Source organism: Bactrocera tryoni, chromosome 4 (genome assembly GCF_016617805.1).
Source record: "Bactrocera tryoni isolate S06 chromosome 4, CSIRO_BtryS06_freeze2, whole genome shotgun sequence".
Lineage (NCBI taxonomy): Eukaryota > Metazoa > Arthropoda > Insecta > Diptera > Tephritidae > Bactrocera > Bactrocera tryoni.
Genome location: NC_052502.1, coordinates 7,635,480 through 7,648,407, shown reverse-complemented (window position 1 = coordinate 7,648,407; position 12,928 = coordinate 7,635,480). Strand labels below are relative to the sequence as shown.

Sequence of the window (12,928 nt, the reverse complement as noted above, 5' to 3'; positions counted from 1 at the left end):
TAGATAAAATCGTCTCGATACTCCCCAACTTTCATATCAAGCGGCACTAAAAGCGATCTCCTCCTACGAGATCAAATCGCTACTAGTGCGGTAGTGTAGAGAACGGCTGAACAGCCTAGCGGAACGTAACCAGGTGCACCTAATCTGGGTGCCTGGTCACAGAGGTATAGTCAGTAACCGAACTGGCTGACGAGCTCGCCCGCCTCACTAGCATCCAGAAGAATTTTGGACTTTATCAATATACTGGGGCTAGGTGAGTCCTTGTGATTTAGGAGAGGAAACAATAGACCTAAGGTCGCGGTGCATTCCTCATTTATTAAAGTTTGGTAACAATTTTCATTGCAATTAAATTATGACTCTTCTAAAAGTTTTGGAGAGTGCAAATTGAGACAAACTATAAAACTCCTCGGTTTGGTTATAAATAAAGCCTTTAGCCGCTCATCAACACCTTTGAATCAAATAAAGTCAGGTGAAATTGCATAAATACTCAATCTGGGGTCATTAAACAAGTGCTTGTTTATTAGCTTTGCATTCCGCCGATGCGCATACACAAATAGCAAATAATAAGTATTTTTATTCAAATACAAGTGCGGCGCTGATAATTCCATTCAACTCGGTACCTCACCTATGATTAACTTATTTGAGTCAACGATTTGTTATAATTTTAATTATACATTTTTTCAATTTCTTATTTGCAAATATTTTATGTCACTTTATTGTTTTCTTCTTCTTCTTCTTGCTATATTTCAACGAAGGCTATGCCATTGACCTGAAATGCAAATTGTTGTCAATTTGTTTTAGCGCTTAGTCGGCGCTGACTTTTCGGCTAGAAAAAATTAAAAAATTCGCTTTTTCTTTGTGTATGCCGCGGAGCTGCAGTGCGGCGCGCTGAGTGCAGTTATTCGAGGCCTCGGCAATAACAACAGATATTGTGCGTATTTGAGTTGGAAAAAAATTGATAAATATTTACAAGCAGCGCGCCACTTCCGCGTGGTGCATGATATATTTATTATGTGTATATGACCTTTCTGCAGATTGCATTCCATGAAGCGGATGATAAAATAGTTCCGCGCTGCAAAAGGTCGTCACTAATTAGTTAAATTTGTTTTATAATTACTTATTTAAAATTATCAAATAAAAAAAAATTTATCCATGGCAGTTGCTGACGCACATGCGTACACACTCACACACTTATTGCCATAATTGAGCTCATAATGAGCTTAGCAACATGCGCGTTGTGAGCGCCCGCCATATGCCGAACGCATTGCGCCCCTTGTTGTGCTACTGATAACACCCACATGTGCTCGAACCAACGAACAAATTGATAAGCGCGATAACGAAGAGGCACAGCAAAACATAAACAGAGAGCCGCAGCGCCAATGCGCGGAGAGCAACGTTATTTAGCTCGAACACCGTGAGTGAGTGCGTTTGAGCAGAAATGATCACGCTTCGATCGCGTTCGAGTGATTTTATTTTTTTTTTTGTTTTTTTGCTCTTTTCATATCACTCAAACATGTTGCGCGCCGCAAATGCACTCAAGCGAATGACATGGCAACGTTCTGAGCTGCCAAAAAAGCCGGCTACAAATCATGCTTATCAGCAACGCGAGCATGCGCTAGCGTGTAAACAGCGAGAATTAAGCTTTGCTTGTGAATCAAGCTCGTTCAGTGTTTGAGTGGCCGCACAGCTGGATTATAAGCTCTTTCAACGCTTATACACTCGCTTTGGGGCCATGCTGCAATACGTACTCAAGTAGCTGTGCTCGAACGCTCGCTCGATACAGTCGTACCGTACGGTTTGCCGCTTGATTAGCGCAGCATTGGCAGCAATAGCAGTGGTGGTGGTGGTATTCGTGGAGTTGGCGGCGCTGGCAACAGCAGCGGGGGTGTGAACCCCACTGTGTTGTAGTGCTGCCTTCGGCTTTTGTTGTTCGTTCGTTTCGGTTTGCAGCGCTGCGCTGCGTTACGCTTTGCACACCTCGTTTTCGCTTCGCTTTAGTTTGACTAGCGCTTCGGCAAGATTGATTTTTGACTGGCTCAAACACTTAACACGATCGTAGAGCGTAGAACGTCGCTTCGCTGATCGCTCGTTCGCTCGCACGGTCGCTGGTTCGTTCGTGAGGTCGGCTATGAGCTCTGACGCTTATAAAAGTAGCAAGGACATACGTCTGGGCCATTAGTCGAAATCTATTAACGCACAACGCGAAGTCGTCTGAATTTGGCGTTGGCGAGTTTTGAAAACAATTCATTCATTAATTAACAACTCAAAAAAAAAAAAATCAAATAAATTATATAAACGCGCTTTATAATCAATTAAAAAAATATATTTAAATACAGTAACGTGAAATAAAATTATGTTTAATCTTTTTAAACATTTTCAATGAATACAACACGGTAAATAAGCAACGGCTTTAAGAGTTTGTAAAAATAAATAGAAGTAATTAAATGAATTAAGAGACATTTAAGCAAAATATGTTTATAAAAATTATCAACAAAGTAAAGTGTTAAAATATTTTCAATGTGTTGAAGCTGAGAGTTTAAGAGCAAATATTTTCAATAAAATTGCTTAAAACAAAAGCGTTAAAAATATTGCAATCAAAGACTAAAACTGCAGCGGTTTTGCAGTAAAAAATTTAGTAAAGAAAACTTTTTTGAAAAAATTAAATTTAAACACACAAAATGTTCGCCAATTCATATTTTATAAAATTGCTAACGCGACAATGCACAACCAACGATCTGCAGCACCTGTTGCTCGTCTTCTTCACAGTGCTGACAGTGATCTGCTTCCTGCAGAGGCTCTTGAACGCCTATCGGGAGCTGCGCAAGCTGCCACCGGGTCCATGGGGTTTCCCCGTTATCGGTTACCTCTTCTTCATGGGCAACGAGAAGCACACGCGCTTCATGGAGTTGGCCAAGCAATATGGCTCGCTCTTCTCCACGCGTCTGGGCAATCAATTGACCGTAGTGATGAGTGATTATAAAATGATACGTGAATGCTTCAGGCGTGAGGAGTTCACCGGCAGGCCGGACACGCCGTTCATGCAAACCCTGAATGGATTTGGTAAGTAAATGCCTATTAAATAGACCGTGAAGTGTGGTAGTAAACTTATTGATTTTTAACAATAGAAAAATTATAAGCAATGAAGTTGTATTTTCTAATCACAGAAATGTTGAGTAAAATTGGTTTTGAAAAAAGTGATTGAATTTAGAAAATTAAATAAAAGTTCGGTTTATAAAAAATATCTGAAACAAGAAATAATTTCTTCAAAAAATGGAATAAATTCGAAAATCGAAAAAGTTTTGAAAGTTTTGAATTTTTACATAAATATCTGAAATGAAAAATTATATCTTTAAAAAAACGTATAAATTTTGAAAATTGTAAAGGTTTTTGAAAATTTAAAAAATATTGTTTTTTTTTTGAAATATCTGAAATTAAAAATTATGTCTTAAAAATTAATAAAATTTGAAAATTGAAAAGTGTTTGAAAAATTAAAAAACAATATATTATTTTATTAAAAATATCTAAAATGAAAAATTACGGTTTTAATAAATGTATAAACCGTATAAATTTTGAAAATTACAAAGGTTTTTGAAAATTTACAAAATATTATGATTTTTTTTTTGAAATATCTGAAATGAAAAATTATGTCTTAAAATTAATAAAATTTGAAAATCGAAAACGTTTTTGAAAAATTAAAAAGAAATATTATTTTTTAAAAAATATCTAAAATGAAAAATTATGTCTTTAAGAAATCGTTTAAAAATTGAAAATCGAAAAAGTTTTTGAAAAATCAATAAGATATGTACATATATCTTGTTTATAAAAAATGGTAATTATTATTTTTTTTAAGGAAAATAATCATATTAATTTTTTTCTAAAGTACAATTATTATAGTTTTAAAAAATCGATTAAAATTTGAAGCTCGAAAAATAAAATTCGTTCACTAAAAATATTAATTTTGTCTATTAAAAGTTTTTGACATAATTAATAATTTTTTCATTAAAATTGTTTTAAGTAAAATTTATAAATTTATATGCTCTTAATTAGGTTTTTGAAAAAAATAGTTTTTGATTTCTTTAAAATTGTTTTAAGTAAAATTTATAAATTTTTTGCTATTAAAATATTTTTTCTTTACAACATTGTTCAAAATTTCTGTTCAACAAATATAAAGTATTTTTTTTTTGTGAATTAAAAAAATCGAAATTTGCACACCGTGCAAAAAGTTATATTTTCTCTGAATATATTTTTGCTATAAGTATTTATATTCTAAAATAAATTTTTTTATTTTAAAAATTAAAATGAAATAAAAAAAAATTAAAAAGTTTATTAAATTTTAATATTTTTATTTTAAAACTAATTTCAATATAAATATATATTTATTTAAAATTTTTTTCTTATATTTTAAATTAATTTTAATATACATTATATGTTAAAATAAAAAAAACAAATAAGTTTTTGGTTTAAATATTTATATTTTTGGTTTTGAAAATTAATTGTGTTTAAGTTGTTATTTCAAGTATTGTGTGCCAATATTTTAGTATTAATAAAAAAATTGATTTTTTGCTGGTTTTAAAACGAAATAAAATTTATTTGACATTTAAAAAAAATTTAAACAAAGAAATATTTCGTAATATAAATTAACTCAATATTGACTTCAAACTCATTAAATGGAAGGTGTGATTTCTAGAAAAACACTTAACAAACAATGTGAAAAATTGAGTTAATTTATATTATGAAATATTTTTTTGTTTAAATTTTTTAGTAGTAAAATTAAAAAGTAAACGCATTTTGTAAAATTAATCAATGAAAGAAAAATAAATTCTATACTAAAAAATATAAAAATTACAAAACTAAACAAAAAGTTATAAAATTCAAAAAGTATCTTTTTTGCAAAAAAAAAATTTTATTTCAGACATTTTCTGTAATGATAAGCCGTTTGTTATTGAAAAAAATACGCCAAAAATATCAATTTACAAAAACAGCAAAAAAAAAGTCACCAAATATTAAATATTTAATCCCAAAATTATATACATATGTATATATATTTCACGGTAATATGAGCGTTTGAAAAACCCGAAATCATGAATAATTGATAAACAAGCAAGAACAAGACAAATTGTGGGAGCCACACAACAGAAAAGCGCAAAATCGGCATAAATTATTGAACAATAATAAGGCTTTAATTATCTTTTTTCATTATTATTGACTTTTATTTACATTTCAAGCGCATTGGAAAGCAAATCAAATTTCATTTGTGCACATATCAATTAATATTGCAATAAATATTGCATTTTTTGCGGTCTTTTTTAAATTTTTTCGAAAAATTTTTCACACTTTACGACGATCACGTTTTTTAACGCGGCATTTTACGCGCAATTTATATGCAAATTGTTTGCCTTTTTCCCTGCTACGGTTGTTGAAATAATTTTACTTTTATATCGCATTTCTTCCGCTTCGTGTTGTTGCTGAAATATTTTGTTGTAAATGCAAATTTCCGTTGGCGTTTGCTTTTTTTGCTTCTCTGAATTTTGTTGCCTTGCTTGACATTTGTGTTTGTTGTTTTGTTTGGCTTTTGTTTTTGTTGTTTTGCTTGACATTTGTTTTTGTTGTTTTGCTTGACTTTTGTTTTTGTTTTTTTTTTCGCCTGGCTACAGCAGGTGCTCTTGCTTGAGCGACGAGAAGTGCATTATTTATTTATCATTCCACACTTCACTTCAAAACCAATTGACTTTTTTGTTATTTTTTTTCTGCGCTTGTGCAACATTTGTAAATATTGCCTGCTGCTTTGTGTTTTTGTCTTCTTTATTTCGCTTGGATTTCTTTTATTGGCTTTTTACCACTTTTATCACTCACTCCCGTGCATGTTCGGCTTATCGCGTGCGCGATTTCGTAAATTTCCTTTACTTTCAACTGTGCGTGTGTTTCTGCAGCATTAAGTAGGGCAGTCAGGCAGCCTTCCACACACACACACATACGCAAACTCAAACGTAAAGGCATACATCTTTTGCTACCCTCACGCTTTGGAGCCGGCGATTTCCAGTTGCCATGAAATGGTTCCGTTTCAGCGTCTTCGCTTTACGCTTTGTTTCATTGTGATTTGCTTTTGCTTTTTCAATTTTATTTTTGCTTGAATTTTATCACATCTCATTTGGCTTAAGACTACCTCAATTACCACCGCTGCAAAGCTGAAAAAGAGTTAAAATTTTAACAACGATTTTTTGTTTTTGTAAACACCGTGAAACACAGTGCCTTAAGTTATTTGTCAATAACGGACGTAGAAAAAGTTTTTAAAATTAATTGCTGGGCATACATGCATAACAATGTGGAAAAAAACTGTATGTATGTCTGTGTAGAAATGCATTTCTACTTCATTTTACCGCCGTTTCGCATCCTTTGTGGGATTATTATTTTGGCGCGATTTGTTTGGCGACAAATTACTTTGGTAAAAATTCCATTTTCTCTGCGATAAAAGGGTTCCGCATGGAATTTTATTAAAATTTCACCAAGCAAAGCGTCGAAACTGAGGCGCGTGAAACTTTCGACATGGAATTTTATAGTAAGCAAGAATAACGGTATAATTAAATGTTGAGAAAATATGCCTAAAAATGAAAATATACTTGTATAAAAAATGTCAAGTGCTCAGAAAACTAACTACATGAAGGAAATTAAATTTTTCATTAATTTAATTATTAGTTTAAACCTTAATTTTCAATTAATTATTAATTTTTACGAAAAATATATGTTTTGAACATATCTAATTTTCTTTTATTCTCATTTTCTTTCAACCTTTTAGGCATTATCAATAGCACCGGCAAATTGTGGAAGGATCAGCGTCGTTTTTTGCACGAAAAACTACGTCAATTCGGCATGACTTATATGGGCAACGGAAAGCATGTTATGGAGAAGCGTATTATGGTGAGTTTTATCAATTTATTTTTTAAAAAATATCATGCTCAACATACAATCAACATATAGCCCACATACTAGTTTTTAATTATTTAACAATTTTTTAAATTTTTGAAGAAAAATATGTTTAACACATAACCCACAAATGTTCCACATACCTTTCACTTATATTCCATACTTAAAAACGAATTTTCGAAAGTAAATAAATAGTTAATTACAACAATTTCCGTTTTACATTAAATCTATATACATAAATGCGTTCCACAAAAAGCATTATATAGCGAACGACATTTTTTAATTATTAAAATTTAAATTTTTGAAAAATAATATGTTTCACACACGATCCACATATAGTCCACATACCTTCCACTTATGTTCCACATTTAACAACTAAAATTCTGAAGTAAATAAATAGATAATTGCACAAGTTCCGTTTTACAACTCAATTTCTTTTATTATATACCATATGTAGTACATGAATGCGTTCCACAAAAATATTGCAGGCAAATAATAAACCTAACTTTTCATGCTATGAGCTGTTTATAACTTCCAATTTTACGTGCAAATAAAATCCACGTGTTTATAAATTCCAATTTTACATGCATACAAACTCCACACTGCATCCTTACCGCATTCTACAATTGCATTCTCTTCAATCTTCTAATTTGTATCCTTTTGCGCAAATTTTTCTTTCGCACAGACTGAAGTACACGAATACATGCACAATTTACGCGTCTCCGATGGCCAACCCATGGACATGGCGCCCGCTATCAGCGTAGCCGTTAGCAATGTCATCTGCAATATTATGATGTCCGTACGTTTCTCCATTGATGATCCGAAATTCCGCCGTTTCAATTTTCTCATCGAAGAGGGTATGCGTTTATTTGGTGAGATACACACCGTCGACTATATACCCACCGTACAGTACTTCCCCTCGATTTTGACTGCCAAGACGAAAATCGTCAAGAATCGCGAGGAAATGCAGCGTTTCTATCGTGACGTCATCGATGAACACAAAAAAACCTATGATCCCACGAATATACGCGATTTAGTCGATTTCTATTTGGCTGAAATTGAGAAGGCCAAGGACGAGGGACGCGATGAGGAACTGTTCGATGGAAAGAATCATGGTGAGTAATTCGGTATTAGACGTTAGTTGTAGAAAAGTTCATTTGTTTTTGTTTACAAGCATTTTGTTGCATTTTTGCTGCTGTCAATACTAATTATTTTTTATTTTTCCTATTTTATTTTCGCTTCTACAGAGGAACAAATTGTTCAAGTCATCATCGATCTCTTTTCCGCTGGCATGGAGACAATCAAAACCACTTTGCTCTGGATCAATGTCTTCATGCTGCGTAATCCCGAAGCGATGCGACGCGTACAAGAGGAACTCGATCAGGTGGTCGGGCGCCATCGTTTGCCTTCCATAGAGGATTTGCAATTTTTACCCGTGACCGAATCGACAATTTTGGAATCGATGCGTCGCTCTTCGATCGTGCCGCTCGCGACTACACACTCGCCAACAAGGTAAGTCGTTTGAGAGCGCCCACCTAAGCGCTAAGTTAAAGCAGGTTGTTAGAATAGTGAGCAAAAATGTTTAAATGTGTATATATGTTTGTATGTATATAGTATATATAGTATGTATATGACAGGTGTAACATATATATTTGTGGGTTGGTTTGCTGCTTTCATCGTGTTTGGCATTGTTTTTGCTTGACATTGCTGTCAGAAATGGGTGTATGTGAGCGTATATTGTCACCGCGTTCGCTTGTATGAGTTACCACATTTAATAGCTTCGTGTAGTATTTGTTATTGTTAAGTGGCTGCATTATTAGCGAGGTGTTTGCTGCTGCCGCTGCTGCTCTTTCATCATATTTACGGTAATGACCGGTTGTGCTGCCTGCTGCCTGCTGCCATTTACAATTTCTGCTTGTTGTTGGCATTGTTGTAGCTTGTTACTTTGCAGGCGGAAAATTGCGCGCTTTGCCGTGCCCGTTTTTCATTCATGCCAATGCATTCATTCATAAAAAATGCGCGTAACCACACAACAACAATAATAACAATGAGAGTGCTAATAAATAATTGCACAGCGGCATGAATGCACACACACACACATACATGTATAGATGTATGTCTATGTGCGTGTACTTGCTGGTCATAAAATCTACTAGAGGTGTTTGCCAACGTTTTCCATTCATAAAAACGCGCGACGAAAAGGCTGAGATGTTTTTTTGTAATTTTTATTATCGACCATGAATTTTCAAATATTTTTTTCTCTAAATCAATTGTATGAAATTTTAATATTAAAAAAATTTTCTTATTAATTATTCATTTTAATATTTCCTTCCAAAAAAATTTAAAAAATATAAATTTTTTTTCAAAACCAATTTTTTAAGTTAAAAAAAAATAAAAAAAATAAAAATTCATTTTCTTTAACTTGAAAAAGTATTAATTTAAATTTTTGTTAATATTTTAAATAATTTTTTTTAAATTATTAAATAACTTAAATTAATTTTAAAACTTAAAAAAAAAAAAAAATAATTTTAATTAAATTAAAGATATTAAGATAATCAAAATCTTTTTTTTTATTTAAAAAATATTAATATGAATTTTTATTAATATTTTAAATAAAGTTTTTATTAAATATTAATTAATAATCATTTAAATTTTCGTTAATAACTTAAAAATAAAAAAAATAATTTTAATTAAATTAAAGAAATTAAGATAGTCAAAATATTTTTTTATTTAAAAAATATTAACATAAATTTTTATTATTAAATTAAATAAAGTTTTTTATTAAATATTAATTAATAATAATTTAAATTTTCGTTAATATTTTAATCTATTTTTTTAATTTTAATTAATACAAACTAACTTTTAAAACTTAAAAAAAAAAAAAAAAAATTTAATTAAATTCAAAATATTAATATAAATTTTTATTTTTATTAATATTTTAACCTAAGTTTTTATTAATCATTTTTATTAATTCAAATTTTTATAAATTTTTTTAAATTAATTTTTTCCCATAATTTTAATTTTATTTAACTAGTGAGTTTTATTTCATATTTATTGCTAATATGAAATCTACAATTTTATGAGATTAGCTATAACGTCATTTCATTGCATTTGCTCCAAACGAATTTCTAATGCCTCAGCGCATTGGCAATCAGCAAAGTTCATTGCTCTCTGCGGCTATCTACGCATTTTTCATTGTTGCACACACGGCAATCAACCGTCAAATTGATACGTTGACGTGCATCAAAGCGTTTTGCGTGCATATGAACACTCACACACACTCGCGCGCACATTCAAACGCGCAGCGACAAACACAGCTGATATGTCAAGCGAGCGCATCCTTTTATGCAAAGCACTTGTCACATGCTTTGTGCGTCAATATGTAATATACGCAATAATCTAAAAACTACACTTGCGCGCACACACACGCACGCATGCATAAGCGCACTCGGATGGGCGCGCGCCATTCACTGCGGTGCGATGCGATGCGTAGTTTGGCCCAGTTTTGCACGGCGCGTTGCTGATTAAAAACGCACTTGGACGCCACAGCCGCAGCAACCGCTGGCACGTTAGCTGTTGCGCCGACGCCAACACCAGTTATAAGCGCCGCTGTGCGATGTTCCATTGGCACTTGTTGCTTGTGACGCGCACTTGCCCGCGTTCACGGCTGACAGCGCGGCAGTGGTGGGCAAGCCAGCCGCTGCTAGAAACGTGCCAGTTACTGCTGCTACACACATACATACAAGCGATTGAAATAAGAAAAATAAGTTTACAAGCTCTATAGTTTGTTGTACGTGTGTGCGTTGGCAGGCGCGTCAACAGCGCTGTCGGCAGGCGAGGGGCGCAACTTGCACCTGATAAGCGCGCACGAAATGTGTGTGGCAATCAAAAAATATAAGCAATTGCGCAGCTTCACTGATTACAACAGCAGCAGTAGCGTGTTTGCCTTTCCATGTATATACCTGCATACATATTTATGTATGTGCTTACGTCCATATATGCTTTATGATCTTCACTTGCTGTCATGGACGGGCATTTGCAGCAGTTTTCAATTGAATCGCAGCTAAGGCTTCTGAGAAGCGCTGTCTAATCACTTGATCCGTTTCTTTTTAGCAAAAAGCAATTAATATTATTAAATAATATACACAATTCTCGATTTCATTTATAAATTTTATAAATGTATGGGCGCTAAATACTGCGAAAATATAAGCAAACACAAACGAAAAGCATTTTGCGAGCTCAGCAACATTTTACAGCAGCCTATCAACAATGTTGCTTATAAATAATAGTCACAGCAACATTGTTAGCATTGTAGCGTTGCCGGCTTTTTATTTCATATTTTGTTTTTTAATAAATAAAATCAACTATTCTGCAAAAACTCACCACGAAAATATTCACCATATTAATCAACACCATATTTCTTTTTCACTTTCTTACAGAGATGTTGAATTGAACGGTTACAAAATCCCCGCCGGCTCACATGTTATACCGCTCATCAACAGCGTACACATGGACCCCAATTTGTGGGAGAAACCCGAAGAGTTCAATCCACGTCGCTTCCTCGACTCCGAGGGCAAAGTGCGCAAACCAGAGTATTTCATACCGTTCGGTGTGGGCCGACGCATGTGTTTGGGTGATGTGTTGGCGCGCATGGAACTGTTTCTCTTCTTCGCCTCGTTCATGCACAGCTTCGACATCACGCTGCCCGAGGGACAACCATTGCCCAGTTTGAAGGGCAATGTAGGCGCCACCATTACACCGGAAACCTTCAAGGTATGTCTAACGCCGCGGCCGCTCACGCTGAAAGCTGATGCCATGAAACCACCAGCTGATTTACAAGACGCGCGCACGTTATAAGTCAAATGTCAAAATGTTTGACACGCGCGCTTATAACTAAGTAAGAGCGAGAGAGAGAGAGATGTGAGCGTGGGAGTAGTGTATGCTGCAGGCGACTACATGCAGTTGAATAGCGTACGCGCAGCAGTGCGCGCACAACAGCGCGCGTATGCTAACGAGCGCGCGCGTGAGAGTGAAAGAACGCGGTAGTGAATTGGAGACAGCGCGCGCGCGTGCACACTTGCGCTATGTTGCGCGTATTTATGCGCGCACACATTGGCAGACGAGTCGGCGTACCAGAGCACGGTTTTGTTCCTAATTGACGATTTCTAATTGTCGATAAAACAAACAACAAAATATTTAGTACATATTTTTTAATGACAACAACGAATACGAGCTATACGATTTTTAAAATTTGCTATATATATTATATATAGTTAACTAAATAGTTAATATATGCATTTGTTGCATATACGCAGATGGAGAGAGAGCAGAAAAATGAAGAATGAAGTAAATGTATTTTTCTAGTTTTTAAAGTGAAAAAGTAGCGAGCGCTTACGAGTATGTGTCTGCTACGAAGCAGACAATATTTATTTGTTTCATAGTATTTTGTTTATAAAAAATTATAAATTAAGCGCATTTAATACAATATTTCACAGATAAATGAGAAAAGCTGCCGCTTTCCGCGCATATTTGTATGTTTTTTAGCATTAGCGCTGGGTGTTTTTTTTATCCGTGCAACACTGTATTAGCGTTGGAAGCGCTTGTGAGCATAGTTAGTTACAGTGAGTGCGCATTTACAGTTTTTACAGTTACTTGCGCAGCTGTTTATTAATCACGCTTTTGTTGCTAAAGTTTTCAGAAAAAGCAGCTGTTACGAAATAACGGTAAAAATGCGCACTTACATATAATATATTAATTAGTTTAAACGCTACAGCAGCCTAGTAACCAAGCAACCAACAAATATTTGTCAACAAGTTCTATTCTAGCACCCCCAAGAAGCTGTGTTCAGTAGTTTTATTTATATTTTGTTTTTGTATAAATTATTAATGAATATATGTACAACGCATAACTACATACATACATATGTTAATTCATAAGCGAAACATTTAGTTTTAAGAAATCATCAGCTTAAGTTTAAAACAACTGCGGTTTAGTTTTATACTCCATG

General features: G+C 33.7%; 1 protein-coding gene across 1 annotated transcript; it reads left to right on the top strand.

The window, feature by feature from the left end:
* The first annotated feature begins 2,659 nt into the window (after positions 1–2,659).
* LOC120775880 (cytochrome P450 18a1) lies at positions 2,660–11,900 on the top strand. The gene is made up of 5 exons (XM_040106257.1): positions 2,660–3,060; positions 6,794–6,915; positions 7,607–8,036; positions 8,169–8,433; positions 11,361–11,900. Exons 1-5 carry the CDS (start codon positions 2,679–2,681, stop codon positions 11,776–11,778), a joined length of 1,617 nt encoding a protein of 538 aa, XP_039962191.1. The 5' UTR covers positions 2,660–2,678; the 3' UTR covers positions 11,779–11,900.
* Positions 11,901–12,928: the final 1,028 nt, after the last annotated feature.

Bases quoted from the DNA above. Each gene is read 5' to 3' on its own strand.
- LOC120775880 (XM_040106257.1), top strand. From the start codon at position 2,679: ATGTTCGCCAATTCATATTTTATAAAATTGCTAACGCGACAATGCACA. The intron at 3,061-6,793 runs GTAAGTAAATGC...TCAACCTTTTAG, and splicing joins GCAAACCCTGAATGGATTTG to GCATTATCAATAGCACCGGC. The intron at 8,037-8,168 runs GTGAGTAATTCG...TCGCTTCTACAG, and splicing joins GTTCGATGGAAAGAATCATG to AGGAACAAATTGTTCAAGTC.